The sequence below is a fragment of the Furipterus horrens genome, unplaced genomic scaffold, assembly GCF_987537825.1.
Source record: "Furipterus horrens unplaced genomic scaffold, mFurHor1.1.pri manual_scaffold_2, whole genome shotgun sequence".
NCBI classification, from domain to species: Eukaryota; Metazoa; Chordata; class Mammalia; order Chiroptera; family Furipteridae; genus Furipterus; species Furipterus horrens.
Genome location: NW_028327172.1, coordinates 165,613,409 through 165,635,791, shown reverse-complemented (window position 1 = coordinate 165,635,791; position 22,383 = coordinate 165,613,409). Strand labels below are relative to the sequence as shown.

At 33.6% G+C, this 22,383-nt stretch overlaps 1 protein-coding gene across 2 annotated transcripts in view; it reads right to left on the bottom strand.

Moving 5' to 3' along the window:
• ANTXR2 (ANTXR cell adhesion molecule 2) overlaps positions 1-22,383 on the bottom strand; it is a 143,783-nt gene that overhangs the window by 43,365 nt on the left and 78,035 nt on the right. The window contains exons 13-16 of one of the 2 annotated variants that reach the window (XM_090266719.1): positions 19,157-19,201; positions 17,428-17,520; positions 12,150-12,317; positions 11,795-11,875 (exon numbers count right to left, since the gene is read on the bottom strand). In XM_090266719.1, the coding sequence (XP_090122845.1) occupies positions 11,795-11,875; positions 12,150-12,317; positions 17,428-17,520; positions 19,157-19,201 (387 nt within the window). Of the gene's footprint in view, positions 1-11,725; positions 11,876-12,149; positions 12,318-17,427; positions 17,521-19,156; positions 19,202-22,383 lie in introns of those variants that run through there. The other variant, XM_090266720.1, reaches the window with a different exon arrangement.

Sequence of the window (22,383 nt, the reverse complement as noted above, 5' to 3'; positions counted from 1 at the left end):
CTTTAGAGAAAAATGAGAAGAATGCAACTGCAAGCAACAAAATAAACGTATTCTGTTAAAGAGAATTCATAAAAATTATTCTACTCAGAATTCAACCTATGGGACAATGATTGTGTCATGCTTTTAGGACTCAGAAAATGTTTAATAGATTTAATTATCAATTAAAAATTAATCACCCTCCAAAAATGATAATTCTTTACTCCATATAAATACATTTTTATGTAGCTGCATCCCCAGCTATATCTTTATAAGAAATAATTCAACTTTATCAATTTGAGTAGCTTAGTTTCCAGGTAGAATTATGAAGGTAAAATTATAAGTTTTGATAATAAAAACACTTAAATTATACAATGTCAAAATGATGTCTTTCTTATGAATCACTAAGAATCTAATGCATATATTCATCAATAACTCATTTTCATTTTTAAGCAATTACAATAATACTAAGAGAGCATTATTAGATACAATTCTCTTCAATGAATCAATATCTGCATACTACAAGGAAATATTGTGACTTTTTGGCATAGGACATCATATTCATTATTAGAAAGTTAAAGTCTTGACCCCACCTACTGAGTTATGGGAACCATGACATCTGCTGGGCCTTAGCTTAGAGACATCAGGTGAAGGGTAGAGAGAATAACAGAGAAAAGTTATAATTTGAAATCTATACATAGGGAATATGGTGATCCAGTTACACACAGATAATAATAGAACATGCAAGAGGAAAATTCATAAACACTTTCAGAGACATGCAAGTCAGTAGGGAGGGTAGGTTGCCCAAATATGACGTGCCTAATGATGATAATGAAACAGTGAAAGTCTATGAGCTCCAGAAAAGAAGAATGTGAGAAAGACATAAGATCAAAGGTTAAATTTTAGGAAATCAACCAATGTTAGGAGGTAGGAGAAAGGCGATAAATGAAAATTAGATAAAGATAATCAGAGAGTTAATGCTCATTTCTCTAGAACTTTTACTTTTATGCCATATATATGTGTGTGTGTGTGTGTGTGTGTGTGTATGCTATTTATATCTTTATTAAAAACATGTTTTAAAGATTTTCTTACTAACTGTTAGGTAATTAACAGTTATGGCATATGATACATGGCATATGATATATGATATGTTATATGTATGTAAGTATAAATGCATATAATCCTATGTGTGTGTACAGTTTTCACTAGGGTTCTTAATGCTAAATGAATGAAATATACTGAATTCATAATAAACTCTGTTCAGAAATCATTAGTGTCAGGAAATGACTCTCATAGAAAAATTTATTATAAGAAATAGTGCTTGATTTTAAAAAACTGTTAGAATTCTCTAATTTTGATTCAAACAAAATATGTGCTTAGTACTGGACAAGATTATGAATATATATATATATATATAATATCTTTGTCTAAATACTATTATTAGTATACTAACTTGTTTGTCAAGAGGCTTAGGAAATTAGAATCATCTTTTTTCCCACATTTCCCATTTGAAAAGAACTCTCTAAGGACAGAGATATGAAGTATATCAGAGAATAAAATTATTTTGAAATGGGAAAGTTTGTAATCACAACTTCATTAACTCAAAATTAGCATACAGAGATAAAAAGAAATTTCTTATAACCCTTTGAAATGAATAAAAAAGTTCATTTTTAATACAAAGTCAGATAAATAAAATGGTAAACAAGGCCACTAGTATTTCTAAACATAATTTCTTGCAAAGTTTGAAAGGCAAATCATTTTTATTTTATACCTCAAAGTTATATCCATTTCAAATTTCTGAAATGTTGGAAGTTGTAATTTGATTCATAGTAGAATTAATGGAAAATATAAGATTATGTGAAGCAATTTTAAGGATAACTTGCTTAGACATTGTAAATATATATTACTGTACAGAAATCCTAGTGTCCTATTTGAAATAAAAGAGGATATTAAATGTGTTGCCCCAAAAAGCATTTATTTCTCCTTAAAAGTATATATTTGTGTAATATGTCAACATAAATTCATTTTTAAGAATAAGGGGGCAATAAATCTTCCTACCTAAGCCAAGTTTCTTAACTGAGTTATGAAGTTTTACCTTAAACTGAACTTATAAATGGGAGACAGGTAGACAGAAAGGCACCATCATAATGTACTCTATTAAAATAATAAACTGTCTATAAAATAATATACCCCCCCCACCTTGGACTGAGCCCTTTGAACTCTAAACTGAAACTGAATATTTAACATAATAGAGACTTTTGTATATTATTCAATATTGTAAAGTGATGCATTTAAAAAATGAATTTAATCCTCTCTAATTAAAATTATATAAAGACTAAACAAGTACACAAAACCAGAAAAATAAAGGTTAAAAATTGAATCTTTCTGGCATTTCTGCTCCAAATTGGATGATTTAATTGATGACCTAGAGGTACTCTACATCAAAGCTGTATGTTGAGCCTAAGAAAATAATGTGTTTAGCCCTGGAAAACCAATGTTAACCTTTGAAATTTTTAAAGTATTCTTTTAGTGTGCCAAAGCTCACTGATAATGAAAAAGAGTTTATTTCTAAAATCAGTGCATTAATTTGAGAATAGGATAGTTACACAAATGTAGTACATATAGAATAGTACAATAGAATAATATATTGCCTCTTGCTTATCAAAAGGTTGCTGATAAATTTCAACCCCCCCCCCAAAAAAATACAAGTATATAATTAAGAGATGGGTTTACAGTATTTAAGCTAAGAAGTAGTATCAAAAAAGCACTTTATTTCATAAATTTGTTCTTTTCCACTGAAACAGACATTAGTTGATGGCATACACACTGAGAGAAATATGTGCTATATAAATATATATATTGATATTAATTATATTATACACACACATATATAGGTGCACATACACATATATCAGTTAGTGGGATTGTAATAAAAATGGCACATTCATGATGTGTTATTCTAGTACAAATTAACCTTTCAAATATGTATAAGCCAAAGTTAATAACTACTTCTACTAATTTAAACAGGATATCTAAGGTATTTTAAGGGTGCCCTGTAATATAAAGACCATAAATAATAAGAATGAAAGACACTAATGGTAACATAAAGGACTGAAAAGTTTAGTGATCCCCTCTCCCAGTCATGTGACATCATAATTGGCCTAAGGAACCACATGAAATTTCAGATCTTATAGAAATAAAAGGTAAGCAATCACTTTAACGTTTTAAAAAACTGGTATATTTCTCTACTAGTGTGCTGGCAAGAAAGTCCTTTTAGTTTTTTCCATAAAGTAAAAGATTTGTTTTATATTTTCACCAGTAACTTTATTGATTTGGACATTTTAAGTATGTTATCTCCCACGTGATATAACATTGTTGTTCTCAGTTAATGTCTCAATTTGATTGCTATCAACTTCAAATGAACTACCCTGCCATGAGGCATTGTCCAGCGAGAAATGTCCAGCATGAAACTTCGCAAACCACTTTCGACACATTCGATCAGTCATAGCACCTTTTCTAGACACTGTACAAATCTGTTTTGGGTGTTTTTATCTTTCTTGAAATAATAAAGCATAATATGCCAAAAATGTGTATTTTCTTCTGTTTTCAATATTAAAATGGATACACAAAAATTCACTAATTATGATTTTTTTTTAATGCATGCTGATAGGACAGCTGTCACAATACAACTTGACAAAATTGTTTCAAATAAAGTTAAAGACAATTAAGTGCTACTAGAGCAATCTTATGGAAAAAAACAAACTAACTTTTTAGCCAACCCAATATTTAAGTACAAAAAAGAAAAGGAATGAAAATACTGTGGGCATTTTGTGTGCAATTAGACCGTCTTGGGCTAAAAGCAATGGTTTTCTTACATTCCCTAAGATCTGTTACAAAGTTTGCCTATTTGACACAAAATACAATGTGGGCCAAAAGTAGATTTATAGTCATTCATATGAAAAATAATACAACAATTAACAAATAAGAATACAATAAACACTTGTGTACTCACAACTATAAACCTACTTTTGCCCCATTCTGTATTTATATGGAACCAAAACACTAAGAATAAATACAGTCATTAGCAGCATAATTCCAAGCACTGAAAACATTTGAAATATCAAATCATTTGAGTGAAGGTTTCAATCTGTTCAGAAACACCCACAAATGGTTTACATTTTGCAAATGTGATGGTGAACTTAAAGGCGATGTGGCACAAAATTTCTGTTATCAAGATGAACATTCGGTCTGAAGATGAAGTGGTTGGCACTACTGAACCCTGCGCAATCTGTAAGCATGACAAAGTCCAGAGTGATCCTTGGGAAGGTTAGAATCATTGAAGAGGCCACACTGAAGAGAGTGAGGCCAGTTTATTTTGAGCATGAGAATTCAGAAACAGGACTGGCAGTGGACTGAACATAAATCTAGAACTAGAAATGTAAATAGGAGGACCAGCCAGAAATCATGTGTTATTGAGGTTATCAGATTAGTCTGCTGCCTTTTAAATGGCACTGCGCTATGTTTAGATGTTTTTCTATAGATTTTTAAAAAATTGAAGATGAACATTGAGTTCTGTCAGAATGGACTTTTTTTTAAACAGTTACCATTAATCTTTTCAAAAAAATTAGAATTGTGTTAGCATAATTAACATAAGTAATCTCAACAAAATAAATTTAGCTTAATTGGAAATTCACCAAGCATTTATGTTGCTTATTGCAGCACTAACTGATGAAAATTTTGCCACATACTAGCCTCTCTCCCCGGGTCACTCCCACTCCAAAAGCTGCTTTAGAGACAGCACACAGTCCTTTATCTCACAGTAGTCTGCAGATAGATCCTCAGGTGGTGGAGCCCCCATTTTCTTAATGATAATACTAGTTTATGTTACCATTGAGTTGTCCTTATCTTACCATACCCTGGAGCTTTACTTGTCAGGATAATATTTTAACCGCTTCTGTTACGTCATATACGTGTGCACAATTACGAGTTTTGTCATATTCCCAGAGAAAATTACACACATTAAAAGTTTTTTCTGGCAGAATCTAGATGACAGAGGGGAAAACTCCCTCAAAAAAAGAAAAAAAAAAAAAAGCTGCCTTTAACATGTACTTCTTACGTTTAACTTAAAAATTGTATTTTTAATAAGCAATTAAAGGCACGAAGCCTTTATAATAGGAAGAAATGAAAGTCAATGCGATTTTCTAAACCTCATTTTACTAAAGCACTATATCCATCTGAAAAAGTCTAATTACATTTCGCCTCCATGTCATAAGGAGCCCTGTGATATAAGTTTAAAAACAAAGAATGGGTATATTTCATGGATGTTACTATTACTAGGAGTCTTCTAGTGCGGTATATAAATGTATGTCTGCTGACTGGTGAACAAGAGCTTGTCGTCGGAAGGTTAACATAACCTCGATTACAGGCAAGAAGCTCCACGGAGATTTCATGGGTTTGTGAAACAACTCCCAAACAAGTGCTGTGCTTTCTCCTTTCTTTGCCTTTCTGCTTCTCTAACTCTCCCTTTACAAATGAATTAAAAAAAAAAAAAAAAGGAGAACGCATGGTGATGCATCATTTATAAATTACCTTGTTATTGCAAAAACAAAACACTGCTTTGAAAACCAAACAAACTCCTGCTGCGGACTCCAGCTTGTTTGATGGAGGCCCTTCAAAAGAGTCCATGGCTGAATGGAGGTTGTTTATGTGGGGACTTCGATCGGTACCTGCTGTCCCCCATCGCTCCCTGGAAACTTGGCGGCAGATGTTGCAGCGTTAAGGTGTCTCTGAAGTGGCTCTGTGCCCCTGTCTCCCCACCGCAACGGAGTCAAACTGCATCAGATCTCTCTATTTGTGCCTAAGGCAAGTTTGGGAGCGCAGCTGTGTCCACCCCTACTCCTACCTTTGTGTGTCTCAGGGCTCCGGGCAGAGAGTGAGACCAAAACGGTTCTGCCGCTCTCAACTACCTCTGCTGACAATCCTGCCGCTCGCTGCCGGCTGGGGAGGCCGCCGCCGCCTCTGCAAACAGATGTCGGCGACAACCTGCTAGCTTACACCTGGCCGCGCGGCCCTCGTTCACACGCGGGCGCTGAAACATTCATGACTCGGAGGAGTTGCGGCCACAATCAAAGCCTGCGTGTGGCTGCCGTGTGCGCAGCGCGAGGACCCCGCCACCTCGGCAGGCGCTGGCGGCACGGAAAGGTAGCGGGAGCGAGGGACGGAGAGATTTCTCGCGTCGCTTTGATACTTTATGCCTGAACTTCAATTACTTGATCAAGGACTTCAATTCAGCAGTGGATTCTGCAAATGAGCCCGGTGCGGCCTCCGAGCCATTAAAGGAGAGTATTTGACTTGCAGAATAAATGTGCGTGACTCTGGGTTTTGTTCGCTGATTTGTTTATTAAACTCCACTCTCAAGAGGCAGAATCTGCAGTAAACAATTTATAAATAGATGACAAGATTGTTTTCCAAGGTAGAAAACGTACCGCCCACTAGGAAGAGGTTCTGTTATTTTGGAACCATCAGCCACAGCCTGAAAGCAATTATTTTACTGCTTCTTAAGCAGCATTGTTTGTTCTTCTTTACTTTTTAAGGAAAGGTGTCTATTACTTCCTTTAAAAATTCAGAAATTAAAGCATTCTCATTTGTTTCTTGACAGTATAAAACTAACTGCATTCAATTCTGACTAGAATATTTTTCCAAAAGGCTATCTAATTCCTGTAACAAACAAATTGCTTTATATTTACACACACACCTCCTACACCATTATACAAATACTTCATAAGCATTATCAAAAGTGAACACACCAGCCTTTATGAGTTCAGGAAAATAACAAAATTACTTGCAAAAGTTATTCACTAATTTACATGTTGATAAACTTTCTTTTAAAAAGAATAGACCTTGAATAGCTAACAAGGTTTGTTCCCATGAATTATTTGATGGTCAGAGGCAAACCTTTTTAGGGGAAATCACAGTGTATCTAATCTAAGCTGACACAATACTATTAACAAATTTCCTAATATTTAATGAAAATTTTTAATGGGAAAAATAGATTTGTGATATAAAATTGATAAACAGTTTCAAAGGACAATGACCATCTTGCGTGTGGGTGTGAACATACACATTACACATACACATGAAATTTTTCATGAGTAGTCTGAGTTCAATGTTTAACTTAGTTTAATCCGGTACTGGTTTGTTTTAGGGGATTACGGTTGAAAACAAGATCTTTACCCTTCCTTATGCTGTGGATCCCTATGATTATGCCCTGTCTACCAAGAAAATTCATCATAAAGAGACAGAGAAGAAGACACTGCCATTTGAACATCCTAGTCTCCTAAATTAAAATTTTTCTTTACTCTGTGTAATCTTATGAGACAAATATACAAGCAAACTTGGTGAAAACCATGGAGTCCAGGCAGTTTAATTTCTATGGACTTAACTAACTGACACAATAGGTAGGAACTAATGGTGAACATGGTCTTCTTCTTCTCATGAACAGATAAAGCACTATCAAAGCAAATCATTCCATTTTTTCCCATACATGAAAATTAACTGTGCCCAATGCACTCTACTTGCTGATTCTCTCTCTACCTCTGGAGCCTCATTTTCATACTAGGTAAATTACTTTAGGTTTCTCAAATGAAAAATACTCTAAAGCAAAAAGTACTGGAATTTAAGAAATATTATATGCTCCTGTTTTATAAAAATAAAATTTGAGATGGAGTCAGTACAGATTATGCCACTGGACCATGAAATTGTGATTTTATTTAAACAAATAATTAAATATTACTGTTTTGGGGTAATAATATTTGATGCATTTCAGTTATTGTGAAGACTTAAATAAAATCCATCAAAATATTTACTATAATTAATTGTCCTATGATTGGTGCAGATTCTTTTCAGCACAAGTTATCATAGAGTTACATGGTAAGCCTTGTCAGTAATGATACTTACTCTGTTCATTAGGATAAGACTAGAGCAACCAGAAGTCTTTAGTCATTCAAATGAAGCCCAAAAGAAAATTAGCATAGTATATAAGAAATGCATTAACTGGTATAAGAAATTAGCAAACCTGAAAATGAAAGCATAGTGGAGATAAATGTGTTTAAGAAACAAAAAAGAAAAAAGATAGAAGGAAGGAAGAAAGGAAGGAAGGAAGGAAGGGAAGGGAAAGCATTCTAGAGATGTTGTAACCAAAGCGGTACGATGGCTTTCTGAAACATGATGTAAACATATGCAAAAATTGGAACTCTTCAGTTATCCTAAGTTATTAGGATATAGAACACTAATTCTGCTAAAGTATTGACATGATTCTTGTTAATCCTATAATTTAATCTCTGAAAAAAATACAGGTTATATTTATGTGGAATGGGAAGTTTACATTGGCATTAATCCTATCAAGTAATAAGGACCTGGTTGATGATGTGGAATTGATAGAAATAAATATTCTTAATAATCTTTGTGAAACATGAAAAATTGTATGGGAAATAAACAGAGGAGGCAGGATGGAAAAGACTTCCCAAGTTGTTTAAAGGGAAAAAGTTATATGTAAGTAACTACAGACTTTGCAGCAAACTCCAACATCCCAAAAATAATAACTATAAAGGATCAGTGGCAAGAAACAGAAGCAAAAGAATAACTCATGTAAAGCTTACCTGATTTCCATAATCAAATAATTTTGCATCATTGGTTGGTTAGATGGGGGAACACATAAATACACATTATACCTTAAATTCAGCAAATAATTTAACAAAATTTATTAACTAGCCTTGTGAATAAAATGGTAATCTGAGATTGTACAGTTGGGTGTTTCCCAGCTCTACCATACTAAACGTCAGATAACTGTGGCATGTCAGTGTGTTGGGAAAAGTTCTCAAGGAGGGACACACTGTTTTAACAGTGGCTTGAAATAAGTGACAAATGTTGCAAGTGACAAAATATTGGAACCAGTAAAGCTATCAAAAATAGGCATTATGAAGAAAGATTGAATTAGACTGTGTCAAGAACACATAGAATCATATATATTTGACAGAATAGCAAATTAGTTAATTGAACCAGCAATTGATGTTTACTAAGCTTAAAGTCCTGCATTTAAGTAAAAACAAACTAACAAAAAATCATAAATAGCATACATAGAGTAGAAAAACTAGTTTAATTAATCACACACAATAAAGGCCTGCTATCTTTTATGTAAACTTTTGAAATACAAAATATTTGAAAACAAACTTTTGTGCAAAGTCTGTCTTCAAAATTCATTTACAAGTAAAAACCTGACCTGGCTAACATGAGACTACTTATAGTCTATATTTATCCAATTTTACCAATTAATATTTTATAGCAAAATGTCTGAATAATGATTAGGAGGTGCTGCTTTACATAAATATAATATATGGACTGTATCAGATTCCTAAAATCTGAAACATTCTGAATTTTGAAACAATTAGGCTTCAAGAGTTTGAATAGAAGGCACTGGAACTATATTAAATGAAAGTGTGTGCAATTACTAAAAATCAAAGGAAATCTTGGTCAAGATAATGGAAGTGTTAGTCTTCCATCATAGAAAAATAAATACTAATTTAAACTGTTAGGACAACATGTGGAATATTCCAGCACTATAATTTAAGAATGCTAAAGTTATTTGATATCTAACAAAGTTCTTGGTAGATGGTAGGCACTAGATAAATATTTGTTGAATGAACAAAAGAATGAGTGTAATGCATCATTTTAAAAACCAAATATATCAGCTTATCCAAGCTCAAAGGTCTCTTCTGTTCCCAACTTATTCTGGTTTTACCCCCAATGTTCAGACTACCTAGTAATCCTCAAATCACTGTACTCTTGGCTACCTCGGAGACCTTGCTCATGATGCTTCCTCAATGGAAGTGCTCATTGCTCATTCTACCCAACTCCATCTGATGAAATCCTACCTACTTTCAAAGTATGAGGCCTAAGGTTTTGAAGAAGCATTCCCAAATTTCTCCAGGGAGAGTTCATCTCTCTTGTCATGTGCACTCAAGAGTACTTGATACCTACTTATAATATGGCTCAGATCACATTCTGGAATAAACATTGTTTCTGTATTTGTCCTGTTTCCCAAACAAATTTCAGGTTTCTTAAAGACAAAGGCTACAGTTTGTACTACCCATGCCCTTTAGTATTACCTGATGCCATTACTTTTACATGTTTATAATTCAAAAATTATTGAATTAAACCAAAATTAGTAGGAATACTGAAAGTCTAAAAAATGAGTTTTATTTACAAATGTTAAAGAATATATAAAGTATTGGCAAGAGTCTGGAAACACTGTCTGTTTTTTCTGGCCAATACATTTTCAGTGTTAGCAATATCCAAGACTTAAAAAGGTGAAAATGATTGAACAAATGAACTGATGTTTAACATGGAGAAAAAACTAAGATGGAATAAAACTAAGATGTCATAAAAACAATTTTAAGACATAAAGTGAAAGTCTAGCATATTGAAGGGTACGTATAGTTGTTACATGTTGCTTCAGAAGCAGACTCCAAATCATGGATTCATTTAAACAAGGTCACAGATTTCATTAGATATTAAGACCATTTCTATTAACCATAGTGGTGTGGTAATGAAAGAGGCTGCTTCATAAACCACTTGGTTCTCTCCTACCTGTGGTCCTAGCAAAGGGTGAGTGGTCTTCTGGGGACATTCCAGAAATACTTTCTCAAATTAGATTTCCTAAATGGTTGAACTCAGATGCTTTTAAAATTTTCCCCAACTCATAGAAGTAAAATTTTAAGTTTACAAGTTTTCATATTTTAAGCAGCAAGATGGAATCACACAACACTAACTATAACAGCTTGGCAATGGAAAATAGATATGAATTTCATCAATTACGTTACTATGTTATCCTTAAAAAAATAGCCTATCAGACCCAAATGAACCTAAAGTCCTCTGCAGCGTAAGTGAATGAAGTTCACAGACTTACTGACACATAATGAAGAGATCCTATTAATATCACTAACAGTAGTGTGTTTCTGAACCAATCTGACATTATTACATAGTAAAAGGTTTTAAACAATTTTTCTTACATTGATACAATATGAAATGATGCTAATATATTAAAGAAATTATAAAACTGTACTAATTCTAGACAAATTTCCAAGAACAAAAAAGCTTCAAATAGGCTTCCTTGGTAGAGAAAATGCATACACACATGTGTGTATATTTATATGTTTTTATACGTATATGTATATGTGTGTATATACTCGCATATATTTCTATAATGCTCTTAAAGACACTTTCAGGAAATTAGATTACATTAACTGTTGTGGGCAGGGAAATAACATGTATACCTAAAGGAATGGAAGCTCTAAGGCATGTTCTCCAGGCTTTGTTGCTAGTAAATGCTAGAGAAAGGCAATTCCTAATCCCCAGTCTGTCCTCCCACTTGGTAAAACCTCAGAATGTGATGTTGTCCAAGTCAAAGGTGGAAGCAATGAGTGTGCTTATTAAAGCATGTGTACAATCGATTGTAATTTTTTATGTATTACTTGGAAAGAGACTTGAGTTAAACTACAGCTTGAAGATGCATTCTAACACGAGACAATAATTTACTAAGCACTCTACGAAATAGGAATTTGCACGAGATGATAATTCCTTCCTGAAATGTTATGAGGCCTTTAAATTCTTTCTGATTAAGGTTATTATTGACGTGTATTTATTCATTGCCCTTTGTACCTCTGTTCCTCTCCTTTCTTGTTCTTTCTGATTATTATTTTACTGCTTTCATTACATGGACCCAAGCAGCCAGCTCCTTCCCAACACATGCCCACATACAAACCTCATCTCCTTCCTGAGGTCGCATCAAGGAAACTCTGTCGTACTGTCGCCGCAGCAAAGCCCAGAGTGCATCAAGCCGACCCTAAAGGGAACACAATCTGTAAATTTCTAGGGAACACACTCAGTATCTATTGACTGAAACAATGGGTTAAAATAAAGGAGGTAAAGCCTTATTTTCTACTCCCATTTATTTCATAAATTAAACTAATGAGTAAGTAAATAACAAAAATGAGGTTCTTGTTGCTGAGAAAGTATTCAGTTGCTATAATGCAGAATGAATATCTACCTCGGTCCTCCTCAGATAGTCAGTTTCTCTGGGAAATTTCACTTAAATTACACAAAACTTGGACAATCACCTTAATTGGTGTGTACCACTTTGTCTGAGGAAGCCGGTGTGTGGGTTTGGGTCGAGGTGGCCTTGGTGGGATGGGTGCCTCTGTTTCTTCAGGGATCGTCACCACAGCATTTTTGGCTTTCTCTAGCCTTGCACCTTCCTCAGTAGATCCTTTATCTCCCCAACGAACCTTTCAAACAAAGGAAAAACACCTATATTAGACATAGAGTATCCTAGAAAAATGATTTCTGATTTAGCCACCACAGAGTAAAAAGATGAGCAGTGAAACTACCTCTAAATTCTTCCTCTTCTCACATTGAAAAGGTTTATAACCACTACTTCTGTACTTAACATTAAGATCCCAGAAAAGACAAAAAGACCCTTTGTAAAAATCTGGAGTCAATTAAAATTTGAAGCAAGCATTACTTCATTGTTTTTAATAAGGAGTTAATTTGTAGTTTACCTATGAAATGCATGACTGTGTAATCCTATTCTCTAATTAAGTATGTTCCCATTCCAGCTAAACACAGACCCATTTATACTGATGGCACTGAAGGAAATAGATGATAATAATAATAGCACTTATTGAGTGCTTACTATGTGCCAATCTGCATTTAGTCTATACAAAAATTCAATGAGACAGATAATGTATTTTTTCCTTCCAGATGAGGAACCTGAGACAGAGAGGTTAAGTGACATGCCCAAAGCCACACAGCTAGTAAGTAGCAGGACAAGGGTTTGAATACCTGCTGTCTAAAATAGGTTAATAAGTTTCTAAGAGGTTTGCATTTTATAAGTGTATTTTACACAAAGGAGTTAATTGTTCCTTCCAAACTTTTCATCAGGTTCAATTAAGGCAAAATGTATGATTTAAATATTTAGCCTGCAGAAGTAAAATAATTATAGATGATTTTTCCTTACTTTTGTAAAGCTTGATTTTTTAAAGTAACTTTCAGTCTTCAGTTCCTGTTCTCATCTGAGTATGGTTATGTGACACATCATTTTTTCATTGAGGGAGACAAATAAAAAAAAGAAAACACTGTTTTGGAAAGAAAAACTCGGGGAATCCCATAAATTTTAGGGAATTCCATTCTCTGAAAATTCTGGACATTGAAAACCATGGGATCAAATGATTATTTTCTTTATTTTACAATGAACAAGAACTAAGAGCTAAATCTGAGCTAAACGTTTTCATGTGTGAGCATGTGAATAGGAAGTGGCCCCAGAGGAAGGTTCTGTCCCACCAAGAGCAGTGGGGAAGTCCAAAACCAAGGACGTTTCCAAAGATGACAAAGATAACATAAGTGAAGTGCTAAAAAGAAATAGGAAGTCCCATCCAGGGTACACTGACTCACTGGAGTTAAGTGATTTCTACAAGGGAAAAAAATTATTAAATAGATTTGAAAGCATTTTAATGACCTGAGTTAGTGGGTAGGAAAACAGATGATCATTGGTCACAGGAAGGACTACTGACAGCTTTCTTTTACTTAGATGTTTTTATCCTTTCTTTACTACAATTTTAGAATAGGCTTTCGATTTCCATTGGACCCTATTGAGACATTAAAATGTATCTATATCGTTCAATGTGATCAGTGGTACTAGAATGTTCTTTATGAGGTTGTTAAAACTGTGTTAAACACCATTAAACCTTTAGAGCTAGATACCTGCCTCTCTTTCCAGAGAAGTGACCTTCTCTTTCAAATCACAGTGTCTTCACCTAGATAAACTAAAACTTTTCAAATCTTTAGATGTAGCTACATTGAATTACAAAATCCTAAAATCAGGACACATATCCTTGAAGTTGTAAAGCCTCGATGTTAAGGGAAAAAACAACAAATGGAAAAAGATACACCGTTAATTTAACATGTACATATCATAACTCAGAGAAGTAATTCAGAATAAAAATATAAGAAGATATATTTTAGAACGATTCAGAAAGTATAGATTTTAACATGTACAGCTCCCTAGTGTAGCCTTCATAGCTAACATTGCTCACAGAGCTAATGGTCATCATGTTTTCCCTCCAAGTTGCACTGACACCATGCTCAGGGGAAAGAACACAAAGCTAGTTAAACTAGAGTTCTGACCCAGGGTGGCATTTCTAGGGACTCGCCTATCAAAGGACAGTAGTTGCAGAGTTCTATGGAAATTCAGGAAATAAATCCATTAGTGTTAGTTCATGAAGTAGCTGTTTCATCATCATTGGCACAAAAACAAAACAAATGATTCTCATTTAATCTCAAAATCTAACTTGATAGTTTTCCCAAAACTCTTAAAAGCAGTTAAATATATACACAAGTATATGTATAAATTTTAATATGTTAGTCTAGCCACATTGAGATGGTCAGAAAAGATAAAAGAATAACAAGAATAGACCACTAAAGGGAGCCTTAGCAGAGTTCGTATACCTGGCTGTTTTTAATGTGAAAAGAAAAATAAGCACATACTTGTTAGCTAAATTCTTCATACTCTATTTGGCTTTCATGAGAAACAATAAAATTCCATAATTCCCAGAGCATATTTGGATGACTAGGAGGTTATATCATAAAGGAGCAATTCCAGAATAAAGAAAAGAAACAAAATGGGCAGAAACACACATTTGAAGTCATTAGGTATTGTGGATCAGTTGTGCTAACAGATGTTATTAACATCCGCTTAGTTCCAGTTTTCTGCAAATTTCCATTACCATAGTGTTTAAATATTTAATTTAAAATGAGTAAAAAAATTTCTAGGTAAAATCCCTATCCCAGCTTAAAATAACATCAGTTATGAAGACTTGTTCTGTAATTCAGATGTAGTCATTATTTCTACAATTCTTTTTACTTTCCCCATTTGAATGTATTTTTAAAAGGAAATGCTTTCCAGGTTTGAATGGGCATAATTTTAAAACAGATTATGTATTCTATTTTCCCTCTCCAAGTTTAAATAAGTTCATGTTTGAGAAAGTTTAATGATGCTTAATTCTCACTTTAATTTTTATTCTGTATTTTTATGTATTGTGTTTCCCCTTTGTAGTGCCCACATTTTCTTTCTCATTTTTTTTCTCATTCTCATTCCCATTAGCATCTCATTGATAGAATATACCACCAAATGTAGCCAAAATTATCAAAGGCTAAAATGGACCTTAATTTATTAAAAGTGGGTGAGTCCTTTTCAGAAATTTTTCTCAACTGGATAGAACGGGCAATGTAATTTCACATATTAAGAGTCAATAATACTTAAAACTTGAAATGCAAGTTATTAAAAAATGTGCATGAGCCCTTGATTTTCTTGAACATAAACCAATAATATACCCTTTAACTCAGGAGCCGTTTAGCTCATGCCTATGCTTTTCTGTTCTTTAGAAAGAGATCTCAGTTTTTGGAACACTGGAATATTGAACTAGTATAAATCTGACATAATTCCTAGACTTTTCAGCAAGAACATTATTTATTCATTTAAAATATACTAACACATCACATACTAATATATCTGTATCTTGTTGTGTAGTATTTTACAAGTGTGGGTTTCAAAATGGAATTAAAGTTCTTATTCTGAATACAGGGTGGGGCAAAAATAGGTTTACAGTTGTTCATATGGAGCATAATACAATAATTAATAAATGATAATACAAGAATAATTCCATGTTTCACATACTCAAAACTGTTGACTCTCCCTGTATAAGTAGTGCATGCTCAATATCAAATAAGTTAGGAAAAAATAGAGAAATATATAGCACAAATTGAATATCACTCCATCCGGAGAAAACGAACTATTCTAACATTTTGTAGTGTATCCTGTCAAAACGTTTTTTCCCCTTGCATATATCTTTTTTACACATGCATTTTGGAATGAGGCTAAATTAAAAATAAGTTGTGACAGATCATGTTTAGATATCCATATGTAACACTTTTATTTACAAGTGTATTTTTTAAATACATAGGTATATCTAATCCAATCTTTCCCACCCCTCCAAGCCTAGAATGACACAACAAAAGCAAGCCAAAGGAAAATGACCTTCCTTCTGTGTCAAGCAACAAGAGTTAGTCCAGCTATGCTCTTCATACTGCTTGATATTCCCAACTACCCACATGCAAACAGATGCAATCTCTTCTCTAAAATGCAAATTTAATAGCTTCTAGTTCTTGCCTTTTCCATGGCTTATTGGCAATGAGGTGCTTATCTCAGAGGATATTTCAGCAGTACAGTGGCAAGTTCTTAGGGAAAAATGTGCATTACATTAACATCTAATGTGTTCAAGACAGTGACAAGCACCATCAGATGACCTGAATAGCCATTTAGACAATGACAACCATGTTAAGTAGACCTGTACTTCTTTTAAAAACTACTGAAATTTATTCTGAAAAGGGGAAACTTTTCTTGGGAATTTGAATTTTATTGAAGTGTATAAAAACAGAAAATTGCAACAGTTTTAAGATTGTTAATTAGCTAACTGATTTTTGCTGGCAGTAATGGGACAAAGCAGATATGACAGTAGGAGACAGGTGCCATGACTGCACAGCATATAAGAACTTATCAAAGAGTAAGATTAAAGGCTAACTAATGATGAGAAAAATATCAAGATCTGTGTTTAATAATAAAGTCAATATATCAATGAGAAAATTCCTTCATTGTTTTCCGTTGAGGTGAGATGCTGGCCTATTTAAACTGGTTAAGGGCTCAGTGCTGGAAATGACTATTAAATAATTAATCACTTTTAACAATATTTATGTGGTGGTAAGAAGACCTCATCTGATTTTTAAGATATAATATTAAAGCTCAATTTATTCCACGATCTATATATTCTGTAAGTGATACTTAATATTAATTATGGTCATTCATAAGTAGTAACTAAAAACTGTAAAAAATGCTTTAAATGTTCTTCCTCTACAGTTGTAATAAGGTCATACATAACCATACTATTGAATATTTTAACATTTTTCTCTTCAAAGAGTACATAACTATTAGATCTTTTCAAAGATGAGCATTGTTGCAATTTTAAGTGGCTGGATTCTTCAAAGTTGATGTTCTCTGCAGTAATTTTTTCCAAACTAGAGAGAAAAACTCTAACTTTGTTTTGCCCTTTAGAATTCAGATGTATTATCAATGTAATTCTTTGACTAATGAAGTAAGCTCTTCTTGAATAGTTTTGAAATGGCTAAAATGAGTTCACAGGAAAAAAATATCCCCAAAAGACTCAGTGTTAAGTAAAAATGGATGTATTGTGATATTGAATTATAAAAAGTACAGTTTCCATGACTTAATAGTTCTGGAAATACATTTCCAAATTAGCAGTTTCTATTTGTTTTTTAAATACCAACCTCCATTCTTTTAATTCCTCCAACTCCTCGACCGCCATAATAGGAAGCGTCCACTGTTGGCCATTTTTTTGTAGGCAGAGGTTCTTCTTCCTCCTAAGTAAAAATTTTTTAATTGGTTAAGTTAAATTATTAAAATATTGTTTAGTCAGAGCTGGCTCACATTTAATCATTTTTCTGATTAATGCAATTCTTATGGCAGAATTATAGTAAAAATTATATATGAGGTATGTAGTTGTATTTATGCTTACATGCATAAATTTCCAGTGGAGTTCTAGAGAATATGAGGACTCCTTCCATCCCACAATTTTATTCCTTATTCACTAGGTTATCAAAAGTTGCTATAAGCATCATTTGGTTTTTTCCTATTCATCACTTCATATTTAAAAAGATAAAACATTAAAATTAGGACAGCATTTCAATATTCTTTTAAAGCACGTAAGCATTTGTAAGCTTGAATTCTGTGAAGTACTAAAATGTTAGGAAGTTTAAGAAGGTTTTAAAATATACAACACCAGTATATTCTGTATTTCATGTTGCTAACAGAATTTTGGTTAACACGTAAGAGTTATATAAAAGTATAGTAGCCCCCCCCCCCATTTTGCCCAAAATCCCCAGTGGATGACTGAAACTGGAAATAGTGCCAAACCTTAGATTTATTTACTTATTTTTCTGTACACACATACCCATGATACAATTTAACTTATAATTAGGAAATTTCATGGAAAGAAGATTTGTTCTTATTGTAGATCTTAGCAAACAGCATAAGGTTTTGATTTTTTTTTTCTTACTAGTTGAGAACTTTCAACTTTGCACATAAAGGATGCCCATTACAGCATCTCTTTGGTGAATCCAAACTGCTGGTATCACTACTCTTGCACTTTGGGGCCATTATTAAATGAAACAAGGGTTAATGAACACAAGCACCGAGATGCTGTCCCAGCCCCTTCTAGTCTGCAAAGTTTCTTTTGAGAAATCCGCTAATAGTCTTATGGGAGCTCCTTTGTAGGTAATTCTGCTTTTCTCTTGCTGCTTTTAAGATCCTTTCTTTGTCTTTAATCTCTGGCATTGTAATTATGATGTGTCTTGGTGTGGTTCTCTTTGGGTCCAACTTGTTTGGGATTCTCTGTACTTTCTTGACACGTATGCCTATTTCCTACACCAAATTAGGGAAGTTTGCTTTCATTATTTTTTCAAATAAGTTTCCAATTTCTTGCTCTTCCTCTTCTTCTGGCATCCCTATGATTTGGATGTTGACACTTTTGGAGATGTCCCAGTGTCTTCTTATTCACTCCTCATTTTTTCTGAATTATTGTTTCTTCATTCTGTACTGGTTGACTGTTTATTTCTTCCTTATGTTCTATTTCATCGATTTGAACCCCGGCTTCCTTCCCTTCACTATTGGTTCAGTGTGGGTTTTTCTTTATTTCACTTAATATAGGCTTCACTTCCTCCCTTATGCATTTGCTATACACAATCATTTCTCTGAGGGTCGTTATCACCAATGTTTTGAACTCTGCATCTGATATGTTGGTCATTGCACTTCCATACAGTTTGACTTTCTGGGAATTCTGGTTGTTTTTGTTTGTTTGTTTGTTTTGAGGTAGCTGTAATCCTTATGGTTGTGCAAGGAGGCAAAGTGTGTCTACCTACACCTCTATCTCCAGAAGTCTGGGGATAATATCTTAATACAGAGAAAAACACCTACATCACTTATTGTATACTTGATTACCTCTTTTGGTGCAGGCGGTGGTGGTGGAGGAGGGTCCTTGATAACCTATCCAAAAAAAAAAAAAAAAAATCAAATGTAAAAACTTTTGGTGGCACAGAGAGAAAACAGTAAGGATGTGTAAAGATAATTAAATTAGTAAAATACTATGTTAGCACCAACGATGTCCCCAGTGGTCCTTCCCCCGCAATATGTATAATCCTCCATTTGAATTTGAACTTTCTTGGAACTAGGTTTTGACTACCTAGCATGAGGTAGAAGTGGTACCATGTGACTTCTGAGGCTAGGTCAAAAGAAGTTTTTCTGCTTCCCTTGAACCCTTGGAACATTCATTCTGGGGAAAGTCTACTGTCATGTCAGAAGTCTACCCTGAGACCATCAAGCTGTGAGGAAGCCCAGAATAACCTTATGGAACAAGTGGGTGATAAGAGAGAGGCACTGGCCAGCCCCCAGCTATGTCAGCCAGTCCAGCTGAGGTGCCAGACATGTAAGGGAAGAATCTCTCTTAGACATAGAGGCCTCTTAAACTTTCAGTTGGTTCCAGCCCAGCTGCCACCTGACTGCAATCACATGAAAGAACATCAGAGTGAGACTCTCCTAGTTGAGCTGTCTCCAAAGAAGCATGAAGACACTAAATTGTCATTTGAAGGGGTGATATTGTGGAATCATTTGTTAGGCAAAACTATATTAAAGGGATCTAAAGTTCACAAAACTCTTCATACACATTCATTCATTTTATCTTTTGGTATAGATATATTATTAGATTCATATATTACTAGATTCAAAATTTTCAAATACCTTGTATAAAGTTTCACTAAGTGATTCTTCTGTCAAAATGCAAATATTTGTCACTAGATTATAATACTCAAATAGAGTAGGAATTGACCAGCAAAATCTTCCTGCTATGAGTCATTGCCTTCTTCATAAATTGGCAATATAAACTTAGTTTGTTTTAGAGAAGATGATAGGGAAATTAACATACTCTTTCCCCAGCCTTTAACCTAGAATCAACCCAACTTTTTAGCCAACATTCATTTTCCTGTGAATAACTATTTACAGTCTTTCTTGAAATTTTATATGGCTAATTTTTTATGTGATAGGAATAGAGCCTGACACTTAATTTAAATGGCCTTTAGTGGTACTGGAGTATCTGGACTGTAACAGCATAGTGTTAGAAAATTATTGACCAAGTGCCAGTGGCTTCTGATTATTCAGGTACATATCCATGTCTCTATACCAAGAAGAAAAAAAACTTTGAAAAAAACTTCATCTAATGTCAACTGTTTCAATTATGTTAATAAATTTTCAAAAGTTTAAAACAATAACTTTGAAAATGAATATCATCAATGAATTATTACAGTTTAGGTATATTATTATTAATTTCCCTGTATTTGTTTTTTTTAAAGACTGGTTGTCTTTTAAAGATATGTGCTGAAATTTTTCCAGGTTAAATGATATGATTCTGACACTTTCACAAAAATATGTTGGAGTTAGGGTTAGCCAGAAATTGAGAATCATTGAAACTGAGTGAAGGAGAAAGACATACATGATTCATTATTTGGGTTTTCTCTGTGTGTATGTTTGAAATTTTCCTTAATGGAAGGTTTTTTTAAATCAATGTTGTTTATAATGTGCAGAGAACTGACTTAATTTTTATATTCAATATTTTCATCATTCAAATTTTAGTTTAGATGTAAATCTCAGGAGAAAAAATACACTGATAGTAATTACAATCCCAGATATAACTGGACAATAATTTAGCATGACTGAATCTCAAACTAACTCATTCTTGTTATTTTGGAATGCTATAAGAAATGCTATTATTTTATGTAACCCTTTTATTTAGTTCAATTTTATTTTATCAATAAAATTCTAGTTCTTTTTGATAATTCTGAAAGACAAAAATCTGTGAATTTTTACAGTTAACCCAGAAATAAATGGCAGTAGAGAATTAAGATTTAAAATGATACTGTAGTAAAATAAAATAAAGATTATTAAGCTATAGGTGAATTTCCTTTATAAAAAGAAGCACTTCATATTATTATCAACCTATGTCCAAAATCAATCCATGAAAACTGGACCTATCAACATTTTACACTCAACAGAGTTAAAATCAATGTAAACATCTTCATTTAAAAGCCAACTCTTTCTCCTTTCTTCTCTCTTTCTTTCTAGTTGCAGCCTCAAATTTTTCACATAATCTATAATTTATTCCTGTCTTCCAAATGACTTTACCAAATCATTTACCTCGTGCAATAGATTCTTTGAAGTATTTTCTCCCCTCCATAATTCCTCCAAATTTCCCAAAGCAGATTAGATTCCCTTCCTATGCATGGATGCCTGTTTTTTTCTCCCCTAGCATTTATTAGAGGTGATAACAGCTCAAAAAAAAGAAAGAAAGAAAGAGAGAGAGAAGAAAGAAAGAAAGAAAGAAAGAAAGAAAGAAAGAAAGAAAGAAAGAAAGAAAGAAAGAAAGAAAGAAAGGAAGGAAGGAAGGAAGGAAGGAAGGAAGGAAGGAAGGAAGGAAAAGAAATTAAGGAAGAAAGAAAGAAAACCTGTAAGAATGGGTTTTATGTCTTCTTTGTTCCTCACTGTATTCCCAGTACTCAGAAAATTTTCTATTTTGTAAGGGAGAAGAAAGGAAGGAAAACAGCGGAAGTTAAAAGGCAAGGAAAGGTAGAAAAGAGGAGGGAGGAAGGGACAAAGAAAGAAAGGAGAGGGAAGAAAAAGAGATTCTTTGTATTCCGTTACCGGTGTCACTACCTGGAATCATAAACTCCAGATTCTCTGGACCTTAAAATATCTAGTACAACATTTTTCAACTTATCTGATGCACATTCAACCAAAACTTGAATATTGTGAAAAATTCCCACCAAGTTGTAGTCCAACTATGTTTGAACTCCTGCAATAAAGAGAAATTCATCACCTCACAAAACAAGTATTCTATTGGCAAGAAACTCACATCATTCGAAAGTTTTTCCCCCAAAAGAAGCCAAAGCCTTCCTCTCTGTAGTTTCCACTTTTTAGTCCTAATCCTTAGATGTGAAACACATAGGCACACAACTAATTTTTCTTCCAGAAGAGAGAAATTCCTATTTTTGAATACTAAGATGATAATCATATATCTATTGAGCCTATTCATCTGGAAGCTAAACACTGCAGTCATTTCTCATGCAATGGTTCTGAGTGACTTGTTCATCTCACTCATTTTGATTAGTATACATTCATTT